Source organism: Catharus ustulatus, chromosome 10 (genome assembly GCF_009819885.2).
Source record: "Catharus ustulatus isolate bCatUst1 chromosome 10, bCatUst1.pri.v2, whole genome shotgun sequence".
NCBI classification, from domain to species: Eukaryota; Metazoa; Chordata; class Aves; order Passeriformes; family Turdidae; genus Catharus; species Catharus ustulatus.
Window position 1 is genome coordinate 2,640,899 of NC_046230.1, and position 27,935 is coordinate 2,668,833.

The following is a 27,935-nucleotide window of genomic DNA, read 5'->3' on the forward strand; positions in this document are numbered from 1 at the left end:
TTGTGTGCTTATTTGACATGATGTTTTCTGTATAGTTTCTAATTTAAATCTCTGCTGGGTCATTTTTGCAGCCACAGTTGATCAGTGCAGAAGGATTTGGGGTGGGTTGCAGCTACTGCACTGTACCCTTCACTGTCACCTCATGTCTGAAGTCCCTTCCCAGAGGCAACTTTTTGAGGGGTGGTTGTGTCATCCTTAATTTAGGAGCCTTCCTCAAGTTCTGTGCTTCTGTGTTATGTGAACCCTGAAAAACACAACTCTGGGCATATGGGAGAGCTCTCCCAAATAACTTTGTTTTCTCTTGACAGAATAAATCTTTACATGCAGATTCATTTGCTACATAAAATTCCCCTGAGGTAGGCCTGTGTCTCTTCATACCACAAATAATCCAACCCCTGACTGGCATCCAATTTGCTTTAAGGATTTCTGGACAGGCTTTGCGTTTACTCAAGGGTGGAAAAGTGTAGGTAAATTGAGACCATTAATTCTGGGTCTGTATCTCTTCCCCAGATATGTGTGAAGGGCTCTGTGATGACTGAGGCAATGTGACTGGTTCCTTGAGCTCCATTATTGCCAGGAGCCACTTTTGTCCTCTGTGACAAAACTTCGTGTGAAGGGAACACTTTTTGTGCTGTGTTTGCTTTAAATCCAAGAACATAATTCATGAAAAGCCATTTCTGTGACTGTTCTTCTGGAAAGGCTTGGTCATCTTAGATCTTTTGAGGCCTTCCCAACCTGGCAAACATCCAAGTAACATTCTAGAAGCAACGTTATTTTGGGCAACCTTTGCCAGCCCAGTTGGAGACACCAAGGCCCTGGGGCCAGACTCCTTTGTCTCTCCAAGACTGTCCCTTTCAGAACAAAAAGGAGAAACTGGGTATTCCAAATGCTCTTTTTGTCCTGGTACTGAACATACCATTGTTTTTCCCTCTGTGCCCTCAGCTCAGGATATCTATAATGACAATAACTGTTCCATGACCAGCGTTTTTCAAACCCCAAGGCCACCTAAGTCCCTCCGTGGTTGTAGGAAAATCTCAACTTTTCCCAGCTCTCATTACACAGAGGCTGAATGAGTTTCATGCTGCCATGTTAGAATCTTAACTGTTCAGCTATCATGAAAAGTTAAGAATTTAATACTGAGTCGGGATCCCTGGGAAGCCAAGGAGGAGTCCCAGAGACTCAGTCATTCAGTAATTCCATTCAGCTTTTCCAAACATGCGGGGCACAAACCAATACAAGTGACCCAAGACAACATTACAGCTGAAACCTGAAGCAGCTATATTAGCAATCTCACTTTGCAGTGAAGGGGACACTTTCATTCAGTACTTTTGTCTTTCTTTTCTTCCCTGCTTTTTAAGTGGCAGAGTTCAGAGCACAGGATGAGACCTCCTGTAAATCATTCCCTCATCCCTGCCCTGGAAATTGCACATTCCCTTTCCTGATGTGCAGGCACTGGGCACAGAGCTGGCTTGTTCTCACCTGTTAATGGCCACTGCATTTTAGCCTCCTCCCATTGCAAATCAAAGACACTGGGCTGTGCCTTTCAGTCAAACAAGGTGTGAATAGAGATTTATGAAATGTATATTGACAGCGACTCAAGAGTTGTTACCATCAGCTGTGGAGAAAACAATTGTCTGGATCCTTTGAAAATCAACTGAAAATGTTTTCATGTTGTCTGGACTTCAGGGAAAACCTCGTCTGATGTTCCTTGAGCTGGAAATGAGGTGATAAGTAGAGTCAGGTCCAAGTTAGTGGGAAAGCAAGTCACACTTGCTTAGGGAACTTGCAGCCAAAGTAAAAGCAAAAGCCATCTAAATGATCAGGCTCTGATCATTTAAGGATAAAATCCTTCATTGAAAGACTAGTTGAAGTAATATGATTGTCTGTTTAACCTCTCCTGCCAAGTGTTAGGCAGAGAAAATTAGGGAGACACAGTATCTGAGAAACTCACGATTGTTGCAATATAATATTGTGTGAAAAAATTATTCAAATAGCAAATCTGCTCTAGAGAAAAAATGGTACCTGACTTCCCACCAAATGAAAAACATTCAGAGGTCAGGAGCGACTTAGCCCATGGGAGCAAATGTCACATATGAGGGCAACCTGGATGGGAGGTATCTTATTCTGTGGAGATAAAGGTCTTCAGTTCACATATCAAAGTCACAAGGTTTATTTTTCTGCTGACTTTAGTTTGACATGACTATATATGGCTACATGATCAGTAACTTCAATTTCATCCTATTTTCTTGGCACAGTTCAGAGGTGCTAAGAGAGATGCAAGAGAAAAGCAGTCAGGGGAGCTTTGCTGTGTTTTGTGTATTGTTTGTGAAAGCAAAAGCCTTATTTTGGTACTTATTTTTCACATTTATTCCCTTGGCCCTTGTCTTCCAAATGTTTATCTGCTCTGAGATTGAAGAGATGTATAAACAAGCAACCCTGTCCCTGGGTGCTGAGGGTTTTCTCAAGAACTCTTCCCAGGAAAGACCCATAATTTGTCTTTTAAAATTCTCAGAGTGATCTCAAAGAAATTAAAGGCACAAGGGCTGTTGTCTAATGAGCAGCATGGCTGAGAATCACTGCTGCACAAATACTCAGTTCTCAACCCTGTGATTGTGTTGGGAGCACAGGGCTACGTCAGAGCCCATTTTAAACCTTCCCTTCTGCTCTGACTGAGTCCTTTAACCTCAATTTTTACAGAAAAACAACCCCCAGTAACATAATGAGATGTAGTCCCAGAAACCCTAACAAAATACACACACTACAGGTTGGGAGAAAATTAAACCACGTGTGACAGAGCCAAGTCTGGTCCTCGCACAGACACTGGGAGACCTGCAGAAGGTACAAAGTGCAGGTCACTGGGCCTGTTAGGATTTCTTCCCTGGGCATTAGGGGAAGTTCAGTGAGCTCAGGAATGTCAGATTTACCACAGGTGAGCTCTAAGCCTCCCTCTTAGGCAGAGGACTTGACTAGATCTGGTGCACACTGAAATTTCCACATGCTCTCTCTCCTCAGAGGAGCTCCATCCCAGGCTGCATCTGGTAGACTTGGTCTGCCAGGCTCATCCTGGCACTGGTTCTCATCCTCAGCAGCACTGGGGCTAGTCTTCAGTCCTGGCCCAGGGCAAGACTGGTGGTTGGCATTAATTGCTGCCCTTCATACCTAGAAGTTGTTTCCTTATTTCCCACAAGTTGTGGAAGCAATTGTGGGGCCTCTGTTTCTGCTTTAAATGCATAATTTTATATAACACCCATTAAAAATAATTAATTTGGGAGGGGTCACAGCATGAATATCCTGACATAACTATGTTTGGAATTATAGATGGAGCATAAGAGATTTCTGCCCTAGTTCTTTTTGCAATTTAATCCATAATTATCCTTGTGGACAGTTGGGCATCTTCATTACTTTGCTTCTATTTGCCTGAATAGTTTTTCTCTCAGTTTCTTGCCATCTGTAAGTTTGTGTTCAGAACAGTGTTGAGGAGGCAGAGCTGGCACTGCTGAGCAGCTGCTGCTGTGTGAACCAGCTGCTCACATGAAATGCTGCTCTGTGCTGCTCACTGCTGGCCCCTCCTGAGCAGGGACACCAGGATTTGCCATGACTGGATATCTCAATTACGTGTGTCACTGGCTGCACAAGTAAAGGACACATTGCTCTGCTGCTTGTGTGACTCGTGCTGCCACTGCAGTGCAATTTGATCCGGTTCAGAAGTGATTTTTGGACTTGTTTTAAAGTACTGAATTCTCCCCCTTGCCCCCTCCATTCAATTTGTCTTTTCCTTCTTCTGCCAAGAGAAATTACCAGTCTTCTTGAGAAATTCTCATTTGTAAATAACTCTTGTGTCTTTCTTTTTCCAATTGACATGCTATGCTCTGGAGTCTAAAATCAGATACTCTGTGGCATGTCCTTTGATGTGATTTGCAATTTGTCTTCCCATATGAGGACTCACACTTCCTCTGTGACACAGCACAGAATATGAATATGACATGCAGCTCAGGCTAAAGGGTCTTGTGTTCTAGTTTGATGGATGCCATTCACTTCTGGTGTGTTCTGAATTTTGGTTTGGTTTGCTTTGCCTTTGGTTTTTTTTTTTTTTTTTCTTCTTTTCAGGAAAATCTTTCATTGTTTGTTATCTCAGTTTTCAGATTTTAAAATATGCCAATCATTCTTGTGAGGACTGTCACCAAAACCTGGGTAAAGAGGCATCCAGCATTAGGGTTAGAGGCTGCCATTTATATTTATGTGGCATCTCATTCGAGATATGAATGGACTGAAGCTGAAATCAGCCAAGTATCTCAGCTGGATGCATTTGTAGAACTTCTGACACCAGCAAGTACTATTTTTACCTCAGGAAAGTTTGAAGTCACTTTGCTATGACTTCATTTTCTACTTCAAAGTTGAAAAATACCCCAACTTCTGTTGAAGAAAAGAAGACTGAGGCTCTGCCAGGGTTAGCTGTCTGTGACAGAAACATTTCCTTATACTGACTGTGTGGTTTTAATCCTTCTGCTCAGAGCCAATGATTTGGATGTGCTCTGATGACTGATCCATGTAGTGCTCCTGGTATAAGCCTTCTGGAAAATGAGATTTAAGACCTTTTTCAGCCTTGGTCCAAGTTTTGGTATGGATAATATCTGAATACTCAACTGCAGTTATTCTGCATATATTTATGCCACATTTCTGTAATGCAGACACTAATAATTACTTCCCAGGCTTTTCACATAAACCTCAAATTTGAAGATGTGTTCACTGGAGTTTCTAGATCTACTGGCAAGGGATGATTTCCATTTGATCAATTTGGTAGTGAAAGATATGGCCAATGTTTCTAGGCATCACCAATAATAAAATTTTGCCCTCTACATAGTTACATATGAAAATGAAAAAAAAAGGTTAATTAAGAAACATTAATTTAAAAAAAAAAGGCAAGAAATAGAAAGACCTCGGGACCATAATGAAGTAAGACAAGTATAACTTTCAAAGACATCAGTATTATTGAATTAATTGTGTTCTGGAGTCCCTTTTCTAATAATAATTCATGTCACCCTGCTGCTATGGGATATCATTGCTAAATCATTCCTTATTGTTTATTCACAGACCCCACAGCCAGTTGAAAACTACATCAGTGAAGGAGAGTTTGAAGACGATCTGAATTCTACCCCAAGCACAACCGAGCTGGAGGTGCGTGGATCCAGCCAAGAAACAGATGAAGATTATTTTGAAACTGTGTCACATCAGAGTGGATCTTTGTCAGATGTGAAAACTGAGCCTTATGAGAGTGCATCAGACACAGAATCCCTTTCCAGTGACATAACTGGGAATGCTTGCTCGGATTCAAACTGCCTGTTCACTGAAAAAAAGCCCCTGTGCTGTAATCTTCCCAAAGAAAAGGCAGAAACCTTCCATGGACTGAAGTGCTCCAGGCAACCAGAGTTCACCCAGCACCTACAGCTACAATTGTCCTCCAAAATAAAAGAAGCACCAAACAAAACTGAATTTTGCATACAGTTTGCAGATTTAGAGGGTGAAGAATTCAGTGATGAAGCGCTAAGGTTATCTAGTGATATTTCCACTGCAGAGAGCCAAGTCTACGAAGAGGGCATTTTATCACAGACCAAGAGAAAATCTGTAACAGCACTGCAGAGTAAGGCAGAGTTAGAAAGCAGTGAAGTGCAGTCCTGTACCAACTCAGTATTTACAGAAAACAATGATGCAAGACTGAAGGAACATCCTGCACTATTTAGCATTGCTTGTTTCAAAGCAAACTCAGAAAGTTGTTTGATTTTTCCTGAGGTACAGCAGTTTTCCTTCAGGTCAGATGCAGCACCAAGCTATAGTTTGCCTAATCTTCATTTTGAAACAAATGGACCCAACTGTAAAAGTGACACTGAGACATCTGACTGTAGGTGTGAATTAGAGTCTATGTCCAGGGTGAAATGCAGCAGGAGGCATTCAGCTGACAGTGAGGACACTACAGGTAAAAGGATAAAACATGGAAGTACAGACACCATGTTAACATCAGATTCACTCTTCTACCAGAGTTGCTTCAACCCAAAATCTCGGCTACCACACACAAGGTCAGAGATTACAGAAAGTAAAACATGGCACAGTGTACCTGAAAATATCAGTGCTCAAAGTGAGTCAGAATGTGTGCTGAGCTGTATTCACCCAACAGACAAATTTAGATGGTCATGTTCCAGAATACATCTTCAGGAGCTGGATTTTGAATACACCTGGAAAAAATTTGGAAGGATAACTGTAAACCCTGAAAAGGCTATAGAAATAGAAGGCAAATTTGGCATAGAAAGATCTCTTCTTGATACTGACACAGACTCAAAGGAGTGTCAGGCTTCTCAACCTGCAGCCTCTCCCCAGTGCATTGATTATTATTTGCACTCTAAATCAGAGACATGTGGCCTTAGCCCAGAGCCAGCTGGTACTTGTGCTGACAGCTTAACATGGAGTGATGCTTGTGAGGGCAATCCAAACCTAAAGGAGACATCTTCTTCCCTGGATTGTGATGCAGTGATCATAAACACCGAGGAACTTACGCATAACAATGAGTACAAAGCTGAAAGAGATCTGGAAGCAAGCAGATTCCCATGTAATATTGATGTTGGATCCGACACTGGGGACACTGCAAACCCTGCAGCTTCCCATGCAGGTGTTCCTGCTCTTGTGGAAAGCAGAGACTATGATTGCTCTGTAAATTGTGTTTCCAATAGTGGAATACACCACAAACATTTGGTGGAGAATGGCCTTGAATCTGAACTGTCAGATACGGAGATTGTGGCAGGAGAAAGCTGGGAAGATGATTCTTCCAATCTTGGCTTTGGTTGGAAAGTCCTGGAAACTGCAACACAACCAGATAGCAGTGACAGAGAGGCAGAGCATGGAGAGTCCGTGCAGCAAAATCTGAGTTGCACAACTGGTGCCTTAAGGAGCCACTCGGAGCTAGGAACAAATGAACATCCTACTCATACAGGAGAGGGTGAAGAGAGTGTCTTTGCTGTTGAAAGGACTTCCAGATCAGATTATGTAAGGCAGGAAGGGGATTTAAAGACTATTCCAGAATTAAAGCCTGCCCTAATTATAGTCTCTGTAGAGGAGAGAGGATTACAGTCCAAAACACTGAATGATAACCATCCTACTGAAGTGGTAGCTGGAACATTGGGAAATGTAGTGAGCAAGGATTTGATGTCTCCTCATACTGCCAGTAAAGCTCATGACGAGCCAGAGACAGTTCTGAGTGAAAGCTGTAACTGTGAAGAACAAATTCTGGCCGCCCTTCCCATTCCTGGCAGTGCAGAGGTACTTGCTGGTAGGGATACAGCTGAAGTAAAAGCAGAAATTTCAGAAGAGAAAAGAGAGAAAACAGAAGCAGTTTCATCCTTTGGGTTCACCTGTAGTAATTCTGCAGTAGCAAGTGCAAAAGTGGAATTCAGGAATGTTGCTGTACCATTAGACAGTGATACACTTATTGCAGAAAGTCAGATTTTTCTGTGTGAGAAATCACTTATAAGATCCCCCAGAGGGAGCAGTGTGAAGGTGTCTGAGGAAGAACGCTGCAGAACAGGGATGCTGTTGACTAGTCCAGTGACAACGGAGACTAGCAGCAGAATAAGAAGTTTGTATCAGGGAGGTGGTGCTGGTGTCAGCCTTCAAGGACCCTGCCTTGTCTCTGGGCAAGGAGTAGGCAGGCGAGGAAAGGAAAGCTGTAATGGCTCAAAGGAAGGAACAGGTATTTGTGAAGAACCCTCTCGTAGGGAAGGAAAGCAGGGCTTTCCTGCAGAAGACACCTCTAGCCCCAGCAAAGACAGTGCACTCAGTCTGGATGTGTCTGATGTCTTTGATGAGTCTCTGAACAGGGAGTCCCACAGCACTTTCATGCTGGGCCTGGATAATGTAAGTACCTGCAGCACTAACAGCGAGGAACTGGATGAGAACTCATCCCACACCCTGGGAAGTAACAGCAGTCTTCATAAAGCTGTACAAAAACCTGCAAAGAATGAGAATGGCGGGAAAACTTCCAGGTTTTTAGTATTCTCAAAAATGACATCTTCCAGAAAAGCTAAGTCTGCCTCATTGGAAAACCAGGGAAGCAGCAGTATCTTTGGCAGCAAGGCAAAGACTGAAGAACTGGATATTGCGAAGGATGATGAAGACACTGCAAGTTTACTGTCTTTCAAAAGTTGTTCATCTGGCTTAGTCTTCCACAGGAAGGAAAGTTACACCTCTGAGTACTCTGATGATGATGATTTATTTTATGAGAGACCTGCAGGATTGTTCAACAGGTTGAGCCTGAGGAAGGCCTCTGGCTCTGGTCGGATACTGATGGAAGATGCAGATAGGCAGGTTTCAGGTTCATATGAAAACAATGACAGTGAACCTGCGGAGCATTCATGGAATAGAAAATCATTCCCTGAAAATGAACACAAAAGAAACAAAACCCCTGAGGGTAAGAAGTTCAGGACAAGGTTGGCCTTGGCACACAAATCCCTCTCAAGCTTATTTGAGTCCAAATGTCCAGAAAAGGAAAACACTGAGCAAAGCTCAAAAGCCTCAGTGAAAAATGAAAAGGAGAAAGCCAAATTTCGCCAGAGCGCCTGGAAAGCTTTTCTAAAAAGCAAGGAGGCAGATGGACTAAAAAGGCCTGTCTTAATAAGTTTATCATCCACACAGGAGAGTCTCAATGCAACCAATGGCCACCTGTTAACATCAGTAGAGCGACAGCACAGCTCCAATGGACACACCTTTTTAAAAACAGAAACACATAATGTCTCCTCAACAGACTCCAGCTATTTTGACAGCTCTGTGGAGCCTGTTGATGCCTCTTCACCTTCACATATGTGGAGAAGACGAATACAGTCCCATGACTTGGGTATCAGATACTCACAGAGTTCAGACTGTGATGAACAGCAGGAGGTTCTGAGCAACAGTTTAAATACCTCTCTAGAGGAGTACTGGATGAAATCTCCATATAGCCCCGCTGACTTGCAGCTGGCATTTAGTCAGACAAGTCCATCATGCCCCCAGCTCTCAAATTCTGATGGCAAAGACATGCCTTGTAGGCCCATGAGTCCCAAACCTCAGAGTCCACGATCCACTTCTAAACACAGGAACTTCCGCTATCCTGGGCGGGTTTACGCCACTTCCATGATCTCTCTTGGAAACAGCTCTGGAGTGGAAAGCAGTCTGGAGGCTCCTGAGAGACCAAAGACACTGAAACCCAGAGGAAGTCTCCTACACTCGTTGGATGACTTCCAGAGGGATGACAGTGGCATAAGCAGTCAGTCCCAGATCAGCTTAAATACAGATTCTTCCACTAGTGACATGCTCCGAGATGAGGTGAGTTTTTGTCAGAGAATGGTTTGCAGTCTTTTGCTTCACTATGGTTTAGGAATTCCAGTGAAACTCTTCAATGGCTCAATGGCTCATTGATTAGATGAGTCCTAAACAATCCTCTTGGTCTAAGGTAGGTAGCACTATTCATTCTCTCTGTTTCTGTTCAAGACTATGTGGACTGATGTGCTCTTAAAGGGAGGATTTGCTACAAAAACCCAAAGGGATGGAGCAATCGCACCATTAAAGATCATACAGACAACACCCTGAGTTCATCTCTAGTTTTAAGCTGGGTTTTACCCCTCTTTAAGGCAGAATTGAGCCTTGTAACTGGTGCATAGTAAATAAGTTTCTCATTGTGAAAGGCAACCAAGAAATCAATTCCTACAGCTAGCAGTCACTTTTTAAGAAGTAAAATAATTTTCTTTAGACAATGAGTAGCTGTCTTTTGAAGTACTATGTGTCTTTTGCTGTCATCATAAGTACTTTTTGAACTAGAAGTCCTTTTCTGCCTTTTCTACAACAGACAGAAAACCCCCACTAAGCTGCAGACTCAGTGTTTCCTTTTCATGTTGTATTTTTTTCTAATCCAGGTAACATATTAAATTCTTGGCATAGGCTGAATCTCATGGAACAGATTGGATCTTCAGTAAGGATTTTGTGATTGGCTGAGACCTCTAAAAGCAGAGACTTCCTCTGTCAGTAGACATTTAATCTCAGAGAGGATTTCCCAAGCTGTAAGTGGCTGGGAGCTAAAAACTCTCTTTCAGTGGCTCAGCACAACCCCCAGAGTGACCGAGACTGAGCTATAACTAAGGTCCCAGAACATGCCTTGACCATGCTACTTTTCCAGTATTATTGCTGATGAGTTTTGACATTAAGAAATGGGAAAACAAATTTTTTGAGCAGATTGTCAAAAGTGGCACTCGAGAGAGTGCATGAACTTTTGCATACCAAAAGCAGACAATTTTCAGAGGGTTCATGAATCTGGAACTTCTTGATCAATTCACAACAGCTGAGAGCTGCTTGTGTTTAACTCATATGAGCCTTTCACAGCTTTTGCTGCTGTTACCTTTTGTCTCTCACATTTCAGTTTATACTAAACCTTTAAGATAACCCTCCAAGATGGTCTTATCCTAAAACCTCCATTGCTGAAGGTTTCATTGCCTCTCTGGGAAACATATTCCTTGAGAAAATGTTTTCCCAAAGGCTCAACAAGAACTTTCCAAGCTGCAGTTCCTGGCCACTGTCTTGTGGCGTTGTCTGGCACTACTGAGAAGAGTTTGGATCCATCATCCATGTCAAAAATTGTTGGTGGCTGCTCTTATATTGGCTTTAGTGCCCTGTTAATAGATTGACAAAACCCAGGTCCCTCAACATCTCCCCACATATTCCCAAATGAAAGTGTTTTGGTTGATTGGCTTGGGGTTTTTCTCTAAAGCTGTCTGGAATCCAAAGAAGTGTTTGGGTGGCAGTTTGAGAAGTGAGGGCTGTAGTGTCAGAATTCCAGGGTGGGGAAAGGGGAAGAGAATTGGCTTTATTCCCTTCTGTGCTTAGCTTTACTTGAAAATCTTTTGTTTCATGGGCACCAGCTTAGCCTACAAACTTAATACTGGACAGTGCATTCCAAACAAGAGACTGCAGCCTAGGATAAAAGCTAGAGACTTGGGCTGTACACACTGTCAACAGATGAAGCCTCTCAGAGGATGAATAAAATCATTGACCTGTATATTACAGCTCAAAAGAACATCTAGCAAAGAGTGTAGAGATGAGGCATGTGTAAAGCCTTGAAAAGGCAAGCCCACATGCTATAATGTAACCACTAGGAGCAAATAAATAATTACTTAAATTGATTGCTAGATTAAATTATTCAAAGAAAAACATAAAAAATTTAAATAGTATCTAAGACACATGGAAACAGTTTAATTTTCCTGATTCTTCTGGAGGCTGCAGAATATGATATCTGAAATTGGACAAATGCAGCTGGAGCCTAGAAATTAATGCAAATGTCCCAGCTTTCAAATACAACATCTAATCTATTAAAATAGATAGTGTTTTGTTTATTTATATTTTCAAGACAATGTGAAATGAAGTAGAATTGCACTCTTGATTTTTTAAGCATAGCTGTATTTTCAGGAATCTCTGGAAATACAACAGACATTGGGCAAAGTATATTTGAAGTGTTAAGTCTTTCCAAATAATTATTTGCATGCTAAGGATGGCCTTCCTTGCATATACTGCTTTATAAAGCAGTAATAAAATTCAGTTTGTTGATGAGTTTGAAGAAAAGTCTTTTTCTGTTCCACATGAGTAAAGACATTAGTGCAAAACACATCTGTAGTAATGAAGCTCTTGAGCTCACTTCCCATTGTGCCCTCCAGAATGGGGATATGTGTTTATTCCCCAGCCCCAGGTATTTTTCCAGTTGTTTCAGCATTATCTCTGTTAGTTCTATGCCAAACTGCACTGGATCAGCTCACCCTGGACACCTCTGGCCACCACTCAGGTAAGTAACTCACCTGAGCCTGCTGGAGCACACAGCAGCCCCTCTGTCATTACCTGCTCATGGTTAACATTCTTCAGCTTGCATCCAGGACAAAGATTTTATACTGAAAACAGCAAGACAGAACCATTACCAGTTTGCCCATCTGCCAAGCCCTTCACTACTTGTTTACTTATCTGTAAAAATCTGGCATGATTTTACTTGCATAACTGTGTTACTCAGCAGGCAAGAGCAAACTGTCCTAAAATGTCCCATGTTTGCAATTCACATGTTCTTCTCCTTGCTCCTGTCCGGTAAGGTGGGGTTAGGCACAAAACACCTTTTTCACAAAATCTATTCTTTCTAGACTGTGGCATCTCTTGCCAGGGGCAAAGAAGAATTGACCTGGAATTGCTGGTTAGTTGAAAATAGGTAGGAAGTGCCTGCAGTGGTTTGAGGGTTGTTTTATTTGGATTCTTCAAATGATTTATGAGAAACTGGACAGATACTATTGTCAGGAAACAGCACTTTTTTGTCATGAGACTCCTGAGTTCGCTCATTCCCCAGTGCTGTTATCTCCCACCTTAAATATTATTGATTCTTACACTGATGCTATGTGGAGTAGTAGCTGGTTGCCTTAGGGCACACTTGATTTCAAGTTGTTCTAGTATAAAAGCAGTAATTTTGTGCAACCACTCAAATGGGAGTGAAGGGCAAAGCTGTGCAATTCCTTACTCTTGGCCCAGCATAAAAAAAATAAAATGGGTAGTGTAAAGAGCACATCAGGAAGCACAGGGCTTAATATATCAGACCTGCAGGCATCCACAAAACCTTTTCACATTGTATAACAGAAGTACAGTTGGAAAACCAGAAACAGACAAGAGGTCATTTTTCTATTTTCAGAGACATCCTCTGCCTTTGTAAATAATATTATACAGACAGAGTGACCTAAATCCTGGTGGTAATGTCAGTGTGATATGCCATTTAAATCAGGGCAAACAGGGCACTGTCCTTGCACAGGGAGTGTATATTGCACCCTCAAAGGATAGCAGAGCTCCTCTTTCAGGCTGAAGTACTCCTGAGAGTTTTCTTCTGAGTTTTTCTGTGGCTGAATAACAGAGCTTTGCCATCTTCTGTCCAAACTGACTTGAAGCAAACAAAATTTCCATCCACCAAACCCTTGTGTTCGCCTGCAGTTTGTAACACAGGAGCCCAAACAGCCATGGCAAACAGCAGCTGAAAAGAGGCCAAATAAGAAATGGGATTCCCATCGCAAGAGGAGGCCCCCCCGGGTCCCACCATGCCCACGCCCCGTCTCCAGCCTGGAGAGCAGAGCCCCGAGGCTCTCCTCCCTTGCTCCAGAGGAAAAAGCCAAGGAGATTCCAGAGAGGAGGAGGAAGAGACCCAAACCCCCCTATAAGTGCTTCAGCTTCGATGATGTTTGGATGGAGAGGAATCAAAAAACGAAGCTGGAGAAGGAGGCACAGCCAGAGGGAGGGGTTCAGTTGCAACATCTCCCAAAGGACACCTCAAAAGTAAGAAGCCATGCACCCACCTCCTCGTTCCCTGGCACTGTCTTCTCTGCTCCAGCTGCTTCTCTCTGCTCTCATCATATTCCTGTCCTTACACTTTGTCTGGCACCACTTCTGTCAGCATTTCTGGTACTCTGTGGAAACTGCTGAAACACTGACTGGTCCTTAAGTGATGGTGTCTGAAGGTGGTGGGTTTCTTAGCTTCTGTAATCAAACAGTTCATGCCCTGTGAGATGCTGGAAATAGAATGCAAGAGAATCAGGTTGCTCCTCTGTGAGCTAGTGACAGGGAGGGCAAGGAGCAAATCAAAGTTTCCTTAAATCAATATAAATTAAACTGATGAAATCTCATTCTGTGCCCTGTGGTGTTGCTGTATACTTTAATAACAGACTTCTAAATTAGCCTTCCCTTGTATCTGAGGCCAACTCCACAATTCCTACTGGAGGAAATTCCTGCTGTGAAACACTTGAGAGAACATTGCTATTGGATTTTTAGCTATTAATATTTTCCTCTCCACTGAGGGAGACTTTTAGTTCAGCATTATGATTGCTTGTGAAAAACTTGTGGCTGTTGTGACTCACAGTGATGGCATCTGTTACTTTTGGATCCAGAGCTAAGGTCTGTTCCCTTCAGGGAGAGTCACAAATCTCTGTCCAAGAGCCAAAATTAGCCATAATACATACAAAAGAACTTCTGGGGAAAAAGGACATGAGATCAAGGGATGCTCTATGAAGCCTCTCATGATAATATTGAGAAATTTTCTGATCAAGCTTGAAATCATGTAGCATATGTCAAATAAAAGCTTTCCTCAGGGGTTTCTGTTTTGGTCTGTATCTGTATTTGTTTCCCTTTCTCTTTGTTGTCCTGGTTGCCTGTTTCCCCTTGTTATTACATTAAAATGACTATTTTGGAGAGGAGATGGGGCCTCAGTAGTCCTATCACCGCTTCAGAATATGCCTGAGCTTATGTACACAGAAATTTCTGTGAGTGGTGAAAGGGAAACATTGGCCTGCCCACTATGGCTTGCCCAGAGAAAACCTGGGAGAGCTCCCATCAAACTGCCAGACACCTGGGACAGCAAGCCACACCAATCCCAGAGAGAGGGTTTCTGAAAAACTGCACCCTGTTCCCCCTTTCTCAAGGAAAGAGACTGAAAATCTGTGCTATTTTGTATGAGCTGGGCTCTTCAACACAAAGTGTTGCTGGTTGCTGCATGGATGCGTGCTGGATAATGATTCTCTGATGTGATTCCCACTCTCAGTTCAGTGAGGATGCTTCCCTGGCTCAGCTCCCTACTACCTGTCTAATGGAGACAGTAAGTCATTCATTCTCTTGAGGCTTGTGTATGTTAGGATCAAAAAAAAAAAAAACAAAAAAACTTGGGTTACTTTTCTACCTTGGTAGAAGTTCCGAGTGTTTAGTGCTGTACAGGGATGATGCGGGCTACTGAAAGTGAATACCTGGCTTACATAGGATCCAGGATTAACAGAAATCAGAATCACAATTCCTGGACAAGCATGGGCAGTGATGGAAATCTAACCTGTGCTGCAGGGCACCACTGAGAGCATTAACTCTGCTAAGAGGAGTGACCAGTTCCCTCAATAGCTTCCCCTGGAGCCATCAGATTACACAGCTTGAATGCTGTCTGCTTTGCTGATTGACTGCACATTTGGAGGCTGCCAGGAAACAGCTTCTCCTTTAAGCATTTCCACCCTTATTTTCTGGTGCAAACTTGCCTCTAAATTGCAATCAGCTGTGTGATGATTTGCAGCTGCCCCTGTGTCCACGGAGTCCCTCTGAACATCACCCGCCCTGGGGCTCTTGGGTCTCAGTGCAGTTTTCTGGTTTATTCTTCTCTGGGTAGAAGTGTGTAGGTAGGTTTGGTGTTTACTGTTGCTGTCTATTTGTGTTATGTAGGTTATTGACACTTTAATCTTTGTGGGCAGGCCAAGAAAGCAAAATGCTGGTTTATTGAGAGGACTGTGGGGATTCAAAGGCTGTTTTTTACGTTCATGTAACTGAATTTCTTGGCCTGTGCTTTTTATTTATAATAGTAACCACTTTGCAATGCTCTAGTCCTGTAACAGTGCTGGTTTATTCATACTCCCAAGTGTCATGGGAGTGCTGCCACAAGCTGCAGTGTTTGAGGGCAGTTTTAGAAGGATGCTGAATTCCTTTTAAGAAGGAACAAATTATTACAAAAGAAGCTCTGTAGGATGTTTATTGTCTGTTATAGTTTTGTGACTGCAGTGAGGTGACTGTATGGGGCTTTGGAGAGCTGAAATTACAAGTCTGATGTTTTCTGACATGGCTGCCTTGGGATGCATGGCTTCTGTTGTGACAAGTCACTCTGTATTAAGTCAAGATCAGGTCAGCCCACAAGGTGATGTAATGCTGCAATATTGGGGAAAGCACTTATTGGGGCAGGGCAGAGAGGAATTCTTGATTATTCAAGGACTGATTTCTGATACCACTCAATCATTCAGATCAATGTACAGAGAGGAGCATAATGGAAATATAAGGTTACTCTGAGGGCTGGTAATTGGGGCAGGGGAAAATGGACAAACAATCAAGAAACTACCTATAAACGAAAAAAAAAACCCCCAAAATAAAAAACCTTTAAGATGCCAGTTCCAAACAATTCTGTATATATTGTGTTGGGTTTTTTTTGTTTTTTTGGTTTTTTTTTTTTGCTTAGGTTTAGTAAGCTGCTCTGCTTCCTTAAATGGGAACAGCATGTGTAAATTCCCAGTAAACTCAAAGCTTGACCCAGCTGTCCCTTATAATGAGATGCTGCAGTAACAAGCTGAGCAGCTTCTGATCTTGGGCCTTAAAGTCTCAATACAACACCTCCCATGCTGGCCACCCCAAGGGGAAGAGCCAAAACATAGCTGTGGATGAATCTATATTCTTTTGCTTGTCCATAGGCTTTGCCTTTCACATGGTGCTGGGTTTCAGGCTATAGCCTGGGGTCCTCCTGCTTTTTTTTTAATGCAGGAGAAGTTCCCTAACTGCAGCAGAGACAATGCCCCAAACCACTGACATATGGAATGGCAATGGGCTCTGTTTTGGGAATTATTTTTGTTCTGAACTGCCTGTCTGTTGCCATCCAGTGCTTTCCTCTTCTGACAAAATCTTAAAACCTGGCTCTTAAGCTTGATGCTTCTAGAGTGCACAGCAATAGGAGCACAGACATGGCTTCTACATGCATTTGTTTGAGCACAGTTTGTGCACTGCCAAATTAGAGAGATTCCTAAAAGGCCCATCAGGGGGCTATACCCAGAGGGGGTATCGTGCAGAAAAAGCTCTTTTATTTTGAAAGAGAAATGAGAAGCAGTGAAAAATAGATCTTTAGCTCATTGCACTGAATATGACTTCTGGAAATTTGATTTTACCTCATCCAAAATAAGAGAAAATGAAATTTTATTGTGTGGTACCACTGTTATGAGCACCATGGACAATTCAGATAGACTTTAAGAGAGAAATGAACACAGTTTGGGGAGGGGATTTAATGAGAAGATCTCCCCATGATGTGCACCTGACAAGGCATGGATATACAGCAGAGACCCAGCCTCTGCCAGGGACTGAACTGCTGTGCATAAGAGCATAGAAATAACCTCTGGCAGAAAATACAGGAGAGAGGATCTTCACTTTGCTCCCTCATTTCTCATCCTTTCCCTTATAGGTTGTGGGAAGCAGATTACTAACACTGATGAAAATGCTGCTTCTCCTGAGTCAGGGTTGTACAGGCCTGGCTTCCATGCTATAGGATCAAATATGCTATATCAAATATTTCGTGCCATAGAATTAAATGATGCCTGCACCCAAAATTTGCTCTGATTCTTATTAATTCCCAGGAGTTAATAAGAATGAAGCCTGTGGTTGTAACAGCCTTAGGCCAAGGTTATGCTTTCTAGTCTTAAACAGAACAATAATTCTTTCTATCACCTTTCATGTAAATACCCTAGACTTTACCTTTGACATTTTCAGAGCTGTGGCCCAGTAAGTTTGATTTTCACTGTCACCAGAAGAGTGTGTGTTGCCACTGGGTCTTTGCTGTGACTTTTCTAGAAAAACAGGCACTGCTCAGGTTAATCTGAACAGGGTTCATTCTATCCCTCAATAGATGGTGATTTGTGCCAAAGTATTGGTGGTGTTCTCTTTGTTTCAGACAAGTTAAGTCCAGGAATCAAAAGCCAAACCAGGCAGGGAGCAGCAGCACTCAGCTATGTGGGCACTGTGTGCTGATTAGTTTTGGAAGCAGGGTTTGGCTAAAGTCCATCTACAGGAGAGGTTTCAGCATCAAGGCTGGTCAGCAGCCCTTCTGCTGATGGGACCTAGTGTGGGCTGGTGGGGAGAGGGAAAGATCCTGGAGAGATGACTGGACCTCAGTAGGCCGAGTTCCTGGCTCAGTGAAGGATGGATATGTTGTAACTGAATGTCAGTGGCAAAAGGAAGGGGCAGTAGTGATAGAGATGAAAAACTGGCTGTGCCCACGGGATTAGTGCTTACTGACCAGCTGATCTCCCAGTCACTGATGTTTTCTGTGTGTGGCAGCCATGGGAGAGAAAAGGAAAAAGGGATAAAAGCATACCTGCAGCCTGCATTAATTACTATACTCTGTATTAGAGGCCATGAACTATGTGTATGTATCTCTGTTTTCCCCTTTAAACCAGCGAAATTTATTAATTCAATGAGATCTGACAGTGGTACAGAGTTTTAAAAGTTTCATTAAGATCTATAAATTTTATAAAATCAATCAGTCAGGTAGAAGGGAGTCTGAGAATTCTTACTTGTACCTTTAGCTGAAAAGAAGAATATTGTTATCTATACTCTATATGGTTGGGGACTGGTACCAATAAATATCTGAAAGGAAAAGCTTGCTTTTCACATTAAATACCAGAGGAGGACCTATTAATCACAAAGCTGCAGGGATAGTTCTGTAGCTGAGGGGATGATTTGTTGTAGTGATATTCTTAACCTCCCCATTAGAAACACTTCATAGGAAGGAGTGAAACTTTCTGTGAATGGAGGTGTGTGTGATTGTATTCGAAGCAGGAATCCAGTACCTACTTATCCACTTGTGTTCTTATCACCTTGCAGTTTTCCTTGCCTTCTCACTGTTTTCTAACACTTCCAGCCATAACCATCCATGTGTGTCCATTAACACACTGCTTACCTTCGTGGGCAGGTACCAGAGGTGGGAAGAGGTGCTCTGGGATCAATGCTGTATTTTGTCCTAGGGGACATCTAAACTTAATGTTTGCTACCTTTGTTTTCCCTGTCCTGTTGCAGGCTGGAATAAGTCCATCCATCACATCTCCTGTTGCCTTTGACATCCTGCCACTGAAGCTGCATCCCTTTTCCCAGAGCACTCCGACAGGGCTGGACTGCGTGGGCTGGAAACGGCGCATCTCTGCTCCCGGTGTGTACCCTGTGCTGGCTGAGAGTGTGCGTGATGGGAGAGTTAACCTCTGCCTTACTGAGTGTGGGAACTGTCTCATAAGCTTTCTAACCTGTTTATGATGACTGCTGCATCCATGTCTGAGCAGAAATCTGTCTTAGAGTTGAATCTTTCATGTGATTTTCATAGCCAGGTTTGTTTTCTCCCTGAGTGGATAAACAGGGTGCTGTTTAAAGGCACAGTCAGCTGTTTAGTGGAGATCACTCCTAGCAATGATAGTGTGCTTGATGTAGAAACATTGTGTTGTCTCATGAGAACTCTGTCTCACCTATGATGATGTCACCTGTATCACACTCTTGAATTAGGTTTCTGCAGATGAAATAGATTCTGCCTTGTGTTTGCTGGAGAGCACTACAGTGGGTATGGTGAGGTTCCTCTCAGGTTGCTAATTAGGCACTAAAGCAACTAAATGAGCCTCTAGAGACAGAAGTTTCCTGTACTGTAAATCCCCTTAAAGAACAAGTATTCTGTGTTTTCATGAGGAATGGGCATGAAGTATCACTTCTACTTCATTTCTGATGACTGACACTTTCTCAGAATTAAAATGTAAGTTACACAGATTATTAAGATGTGAGACATCTTTGCCAGGTTTTTAAATTCTCCATCTGACAGTGCGTGCCCAAACACTGTAGATATCTCTATCACAGCACTTTGGGCTGCAATAAGGAAAAGAGAATGCAGAGGAGTTGTTAGGAACCTAGCCAGGAAAAGCCAGCCACAGTTGGGTGCCAAACTGCCATTTCTGCCTCAGAAGGTCTCTGTACCATCGATTAAACCCTGCTGGAGTTACCTAATTAAGGGACAATAACACTGTACTAATTACATCAGAGTTGAATGGTCATAGTATTTTGTCAAGCAAAACCAGTTTATTTTGTGCAGCTCATGCACAGAGTCACGAGGCTTGATCTGGAAATAGGAAAACTATTTATTATTGTGATGTTGAGAGCTTTGCCTTTGCTCTCTCACCACTGAGGGCTTTGATCACTTGCTGTCACAAGCATCTGGTGCTGCCCCAGTGCCTAGGACCAGCTCCCTGACTGAATTAAGAAAGCTGCAGCTTTGCTTCTTGGAAATCCCAGATGGAAACCCATCATTGTCAAGTTGTCTGTGCATCTCTGACATTAGCTGAAATCCCTGAGCACTGCTGTCACACAAGTACATTCTGAGTCACAGCTGAGACAAATTTCATGGTAGTTCCCAACTGGGACATAAGGGAGTTAAAAAATATGTATGAATTTCTGAGGGTGAATAGGGGAAATAAATACATGCAGACTGACCAGCTGGCAGTGGTGTAGGTGCTGTGTAGAAATGGGGCCTGAATCATCAATATTCCTGAGATAGGTACAAGTGAATTTCATACCATGACCTAAACCCGGATTCTGATTCTGAATTTCTGAGTAAATGTAGCAAAACAAATGAAATGGAGCAGAATTGTTTTTCCACCACCACAACCATGATCCTGGGAAAGGAAACTGATGGACAGAGGAAGCAGAGGTTCTTCTGCCACAGCCATGTGTCTTAGCTGCTGCTTGTGGGCTTCATTTGAAGTGTTTTTGGGGAGAAGAACATGGGCACGTGTCTTGCCTGTGGTAGGATGTGGATCAGAAAATTGCAAGTTAATGAAGTGTTGCTCAGAAGCTGATGGATCAGTTTTGAGATTGGCTATGTCCTTGAGGCAACAGTAGTGCAGCAGAATGCCCTCTTTGATTCGTGCACAGCTTTATTGTGATATCTGCTGTTTTTGACAGAGCTGTAGGGCATGTAAAATAAATATAAATAAATGGTCAATTCACTTAATCTAATGTAAAGATTTCTAACTCCAAAGCTGCAACTTCTTGTATTAATTATCCCAGTCTATGCTTTAGTCATAAAAACCACTGGATATAAAAGTGCAATGCAATATGCAGTGCTACTAGATGGTTCCATGTTGAAACATGGATAAATATGCTGCAGAGACTCTGAGGGATGGACTGTGGAGGCCTCTCTAGTTCTGCAAGTGTGAAATGATGCCTGGGATGGTCCCAGCCCAAAACGTGCTATGCACAGCTCCCAGACTCTGTCATGAGTCTGAGACAAGGCTGGGGACGAGAGCTGGGGACAGCCCGACTGCCCTAGGTCAGGCTGTGGTTTTTACTGGAACAGCTCGGGTGCAGAGAAGTTTCATTTTAATGCTGTACCTGCTGTGCTCGTCGCGCTCCGCTCCGCAGTGGGAGCCCTCGCTCTGGCTGCCTTTATGTCCTGCTGGCAGGAATGGGGCAGGAGCTCGGAATGGCTCCGAGCTGTCCCTCCTGTCCCTTGTCCCTCAGCCTTGCGGAGCCGGGCGGCACCGGCAGGTGGCTCTGAGCGCTGGGAAATGCGGGGCTGTCCCGGTGCGCTGTCACCTGTGCTCTGTCCCGGTGCGCAGTCCCGGGGTGCTGTCCCCGGTGCTCTATTTCAATGCTCTGTCCTGGTGCCCGAGGGCCTTTTCCTAATGCTGCTTGGAGTCTGGCTGGCTTGGTGCTGGGACCACTGCCCTGGTGCCCAAACATCCTCTGAGTGAAAAAACTTTTCCTAATATCCAACCTAAACCTGCCCTGACACAACTTCAGGCCATTCTCCAGGTTCTTGTCATCAGAGAGAAGAGATTGTCCCTCTGCTTCCCCTTGTGAAAAAGTCTGAGTGCAATGAGGCCCCCCCTCAGTCTCCTTTTCTGGTTGTTTGGGTACTCCCATGTCTTCATTCAGTATGTTCATTCAGTATGTTCCTTACTGCCAGTTTAGGAAGCAAGCAACTTCCTAAAGTGGATATGGGAATGCTTTTCTGCTTTTTAGCAGCATCTGAAGACCTTTTGACACAGGTATTGCACCAGGAAAGGGGTGGCAGGGAAGGACCTAATAGGCGCTGGAGTGAGCTGTAGCAGGATAACAAGGCTTTGGGTTAAAGCAGTGGACCAGCATGTTTGTCTTTTAGGCTATGAGACCTATCTTCTCCTTCCCTATCCCTCCTGAATCTGGTATTTGTTTATTTATAAACTGAAACTGCTTAAAACTGGGGATGTTGCTGGGAAGCTGTTTGGACAGAGGCTGCAGCTGTGAGAATGTAGCTGCAATAAGGCTGAAGCAGGAGATGGGCAGTGTGAGAGCTACCAGCTCATGGGCCTAGAGCAGAAGGAACATTCTGGGGACATGCTGCTGTTTCTGAGCTTTTCCATAGGGACTTTCCAGCAGGAGGTAGTCACAAGGTGACACAGTGACAGACTCAGATAATTGTCTGAGAACTGGACTTTCTTGACATCCCTGCTCTCACTGCTATCCATGCCTCTCAGGCAGATTTTCTATTCTTGTTCCAGCTTGTTACCCTTTCCCAGGTGTTTCCCTCATGCTGCCTCTCAGAGGCTCTGAAACTTTAGGGTAGAGATTGGGACAGAGACACACACCCTCATAAACCTCCAGGGTTTGTCATATCCTCATAGAGGGAGAAACCTGTAACCTGTGTATTGCAAGTTTGTAGGTGTGCTAGAACAAATCTCATACCTGTATTATGTTAAATCGTTATCTAAAGGCAGACCGAATTTTTTTGGCAACCTTCCACATGTCTTGTCAGGTTAGAACAGCTGTAGAGCTTTGAATTTTCTGCTATCAGATGTCTACAAGAGCTGCCCTGGAGTTACACCACAGAGCTGTGGTTGGCTGTGCCAAGCAGAGAGTCATGGATTCCCTGTGACTGATGTGTGCTGATGAGGAACATACTGGTGGCCTTGGACATCTTGCAACAAGAGTAGGCGAGCCAAGTTCTCAAGGGCTGAATCTTTTGTGGACAGTCTGGAAAACAGTGACCACTCAGTGATACTGAGTTATCCCCTGGCCTCCCTGGTGTAGTGGAAAGTATTTCTCAGAGGCAAAGGGACTGTCTGTTTACTCAATATCATGTGGACAACTTTCATCCTCTTTTCCCAGCTATAGATGTGCTTTTAAACTCACCCTTGGCAACAGTTAATGTGAAGATGTTTGACAGCCACTGGAGAAATCTGTTCAAGAGGCAAAATATTAGCTCAATAACAGGACTTTATTATGTCTTATAAATATTTAGCAGTCCTGTAGTTCAGCAAAATAGCCAGCTGACTTATTTATTCCATTTTTGTCAATTTAGCTCTTGAAAGGACACAGAAGAAAGTGGTATGCAAGTTCTCAGAAGTGTATCATGGTCTCTGTAAGATGAAATGTTCATTCCATCCCCATTAACTAGAGAAGTATAATTGAATTTAAGTGGCTAAAAAGTAATCACATTGCCTGCTGTATACTTTTCACTTTTTCTTTTAATCATAGAAAGATTAGACTTACTATGTCAATCTTGTCCTCTTCAACCACAGCCACAAACATTTGCCCTCTCTGAGTTCTCTGATAACATGTGCTCACTCAACAGTTTTCATCCAGTCTTAAAAGCAGGGCCTGGTGGTGGCTGAGTTCCTGAAAATTTGTCTTAGCAAGTTGAGTGGGTTGTATGTATTAGCTATGCAGGTTGAAGATTTAGCACACCGATAAAACTTTCTGCGGGGTAAAGAAAGAAGAAGGTCCTAGAAAATCCTGAACGATTCAAGAAAACTACAAGATTACAAGGGAAACCAACAGAAAATCCAGCAGACATTTAGGATCAGGTTGTCCAAGGCTAGTTTGACTACCTTTACCAGTCTGTGCAGTGAGATCCTTAATCTTTAGTTCGAGTCACTTACTGCTACTCAATTTCAGATAACTTCTCTCTGTATGCCACAGAAGAAAATCTCTGTGTAGATTTTACAAGAAAAAAAAAAGGAGTTGGGGGAACCCCTCTATGATGGGTTGCATTCTTGAACTCTGACACAAATTTTGCTTTCCAGAACTTAGCTTTGTAGTATTTTTCTTCTTCCCATTCTATAAGAAAATTCCTCTTCAGTGCATACATACATCAGACACACATATGTAAGGATAATCAGGACTGAACTGTAACCTCTCCTCAGCACCTTTCCTGTCTGAAGAGCTGCACTGACTTCCTTCTTCTCAATGCCCTGTTCTCCACATCCACGGAACAGCTGCATTCACCTTTGTTGTCAGTGTTTAATTTACCTTCCCCTGATCATTGTGATCAAGAAGAGTCTCTCTCCTGTTGTACTCAAATGCAGATCAATGAATGGTTCTACTGCAGTCAAATCAAGAACACATTTCCATTTCTGTTAGGATGTATTAGATATTTTGGTCTGAGTAGCTACATTCAGAAGATACTTGAAGGAATTATTTTGTTACAGATCACTAGAAATGTCATTTTTGTTACTGCTGCAGAGACCTTTCTTTAAAGAATAGCTGAAATATTTAAGGACTCAAAAGTTGGTTCAGCATTATTGAATGCTTTGTGATATTCTCCAGTGATGGAGTGTGACATTTTTTCCTTTTAGGAAGTACTCAGTAAACCAGAAGTCTTACTGAACCGAAAAAACTCTGCTGCTGCATGGATAGTGAGGCAAACTCAAAGGGGTCTCTACTGGAACAAGCTGTGATGACCTTATTTACTTTGCAAAGAGTTACCTTACATTCAAATTGTAAAATAAGTGTTTTCAGTTCTTGTGTGAAATTGGGCTCCTGGGTTTGGACTTGGCTGTCTGGAGCTGTGCTCACTCTATGTGACAGGAGCAGTGTGGGGTTTTCCTTTGTGGCCCACATGTGGGTGGCTGTCCCTCTCCCAGATGTGCTGGGGGAATCTCCTTTGCTTGGGTCCAGCCCCTACCTGCAGTCTCACCTGGCTGAACTTTCACCTGCCCTGGGTAATCCCACACTGCATCAAGCTAGTTCTGGTCTTACACTCTTTCCTGCTGCACAGGGTACAAACCACTCTGAAATTATTTTGATAGTTTGACAAATCTGCCATCTGCAAGGTCTTTGAGCAGAAATGTTCTTTATTATAAAATCTCTGGTGCCTCAAAGCTGTTGTGAAAGTGTACAGGTATTTCTGCATTCTCAGGAAACTGGTATCCTTTCAGGATCTTTCTTATAGGGACACAGGCAATCTCCTGTTAGGTAATGAGAATATAAAACTTTCTAGTAAATAGTAGTCAGTGATGCTGTTTCAGTTGGGACTGAGGTCTCCTACAAAGATTACACATGGAAATAGGGATCATACCAGGTCTGCAGTCTGGGAGTGGATGTTAAATGATTTTTCAAAACTCTCAGCTGCAATCTCCCCAAATCTCAATCTGTGTGTTTCTGGCTCTAATTTAATTTTGAATTTTTTTTTTTTTTGAGCACTTACAAAAATAGTTTTTTAATAGCAGCAGCCACAGCCAGTTCTAAACATGATTAGTTTGTATGTTAAATCCTTTCTGAGTTCTCAGGGGAAGCAGATAACGCAAGGTCTCTCTCACTTGGGCATTTTCAAAATGCATGAAATTCTACTATTTCCACTTATTTATTTTTAATCTGCCGGTTCTGCTATATTAGGAGGAGAGATCTGTGTCTCACCCTTTGCTTCCTTAACGTCTTGAAATCGGCTTTAATAAAAATCAGCTGCTGGAAGGCGCAGCCGAAGGCGGCGGAGCTGCCACAGAGGGAGCCTCCTTGGCGGACCCCTATGATGTCAGGATGCATCGCGGCGAGCCGAGCGGCGGCTCGGGCTGCAGCCCAGAGCTCCGGCGGCGCTGCCAGGTGCGGCTGGCCCGGGAGAGCTCCGCAGAGCGCTGCCCCAGCGCCGCCGCAGCCCCGCGGAGCCCGCGGCTCCCCCGCTCCGCCGGCCGCATGAGGACCCAGCAGTGCCCCAGCGAGTCCAGCGGCGCGCACAGCGCCGAGAACTGCAGCAGCAGCGGCAGCTCCGGGCTCTCCCCGGGCTCCGACTCCGACAGCAGCGGGGTGGTGTGCGGTGGCGGTGGCATGAGAGGGGTCCTGTCCAGGTACTGGAGCTTGGAGAGTCTTCACTCTGCCACGGGTAAGGGGCTCTTTTCCCCCTTTTTCTATTTTAAACTTCTCTATGATATTGCGCTGACCTTGAGAACCCAAACCAAACCTTCTGGAAAAAAAATATAGAATTGAGAAATGCATTCTCTTAGTCTTGAGAAATAACCAAAGGGTTCACTGTTTGCTGGCTATGCCCTCTGCAGACTTAAACCTAAACCAAAACATCACACACCCTTAATAGACTTCTTAAGTCAGGAGGGAAGAAATAGGTTTTTAATGGCTTTGGAAACAGCGTGTAGGCTACCTGATTAAAGCTGTTCTTGCCTATTTGAACATTTCTCATTTCAGCTCCATCACCCAGAGCTGAACATTAGAGTTGCTATTTCTCTGTGCAAATTCCAGTGTGGAGAGTACCACTGCCTCTAGGAAATGCCCAGGCAAGTGCTGTGCTGCAGATGAGGGCTAGGTAGGGTTGCACTGCTGTGAACTGAAGGAGGGAAAGGCAGTTCCCTGAGCCAGCTGCTCAAGTTCAGTTTTTGCTTTCCCATCCATTATTTAATGTCTTTCTTAACCAGAGATTTTGGAGGCATGTTCATGTAGCCTGGACCTGTTCTGACTCAGTCTGTCTGGATCTGGTATTCTGGTTTTTAGTTACTGATGTGCCTATTTAGGGTTTGAATGTTTGAATTGCAAGCTTAGTAAAGAAGCAGCCTTCTCATTCCCAACTGATCCTAGCAAAGGAGCCTGGCAATGATGTTAATGGCCAATGACTGCTGAGCTGTTCAGCTGTTGCTGTTTAGAGAGATTTTTAATAGAGCTGCAGTAAATTAGTTCCTCTCTTAGATAAATTCAGACAAGTGCCTTCAAGGCCACCAGTGATTTCCTTCATAAAAATACCCAGTGCTACCAGCTAGAATCAAGGCTTGGGAAGAATTCAGAGTGTAGTTCTGTGTAATCTGCTTTAGTCGTGTGTACTTTTAATTATTGAAAGGTTTTATCATTCCATCTGCTACTGTAGATTTGGAGCTGTTTAATAAAATCTCCACTGCTGCTCTGGAGTCTCTGCACAATCAGGAAAGGGCTGGAGCAGGGGGCCAGTTTCCCTGACTTTCCACCCTGCACACCACACCTTCTAGGTGGCCAAAAGCACTGAACACCCACAATACATCCTGAGAGTCCAGGGACAGGAAAAAGCCATTGCTGCTCTGTTTAAGGGAAAGATCTGGGCTGCAAGTACAAGATGATGGGCTTTTGCATTCTCAGTAGCATCTGCTGGCTATTTTCTCTTGTAACTGGGAGTGCAAATGAAGCCCAGAATGCTCTGACATTGGTCTGAAGTAAGCCTGGCTCAGGGTCTTTTTGCAAACTCCTGCTCAGAGTTGTGTGTGGGGCTGCAGCAGTGGCTCCATCCCCTCTGTGTACAGGATTGCTGTCAGCTGCCCTCCCTAGAAGTATTCTTGGGCTTAATCAGGTCACTTGAACCAAATGGTATACAGTGCTACAAAAGAAGTAAGGCTGATAGCAAAATCAGGCTCTGAAGTTAAGTCTGTTTTTCTAAATGCTCTTTCATTTCCATAATAGTCTTGTTCCCAAGGCTGTGAGGAATGGTGTCATTTTGTGGATGCTACATGCATTTAGCAGGAAATACAGAGATGAGAAGAAATTGAATAGAAAATGGTATGGAGACAGACTGAGGACAGGGAAAACCAAATTAAGTTCCATAATTACAGTATTGATAAATAAATACAATAATAAAAGCAGATCACTGCATTTCAGACTCCCTGCAGCCTCAAAATACTGTGGTAGATGTCTTCTCATGTGCAAAAGGTTTCTGAGCAGTTTGTCTCTAACTGTTAACAAAATTCAGGTCAGAATACTTTGAGAGAAATGGATCACTAGGAGGGATTTGTTTTGATTCTTCTCTGTCAGAATTCTTCTTTGGCTCAAACTTAGGAAGTTGTGGTAGAACTGCTCCTCCCCATCAACGCAAATTGCCTGAGGAGTGAGGAGGATTTCTTTAAAGCTTGTGCTGAATAACGTTTTTGAATGGTAAAATTTAATACACTGCTTAAGCCAAACAAAAAAACCCAAACAGAAAACCCAAGAAGAAAACCCCAGCAGGAGCAGTAGCAGCTGGCAATGCATGAGAGAAGTTGTAACTAAAATGTGAGGCAATGTCCTCTCCTCAGAGGAGCAGGGAGCCTCCAGCTTCTTTCAATGTGATACTC

General features: G+C 43.3%; 1 protein-coding gene across 2 annotated transcripts in view; it reads left to right on the forward strand.

Moving 5' to 3' along the window:
* The window catches only part of ARHGEF4 (Rho guanine nucleotide exchange factor 4), a 204,167-nt gene that overhangs the window by 78,292 nt on the left and 97,940 nt on the right, over nt 1–27,935 (forward strand). Inside the window, exons 3-5 of one of the 2 annotated variants that reach the window (XM_033068551.2) lie at nt 5,092–9,342; nt 13,015–13,353; nt 18,646–18,775. In XM_033068551.2, coding sequence (XP_032924442.1) covers nt 5,917–9,342; nt 13,015–13,353; nt 18,646–18,775 — 3,895 coding nt within the window. In that variant the 5' untranslated portion in view covers nt 5,092–5,916. Of the gene's footprint in view, nt 1–5,091; nt 9,343–13,014; nt 13,354–18,645; nt 18,776–25,516; nt 25,739–27,935 lie in introns of those variants that run through there. The other variant, XM_033068552.2, reaches the window with a different exon arrangement.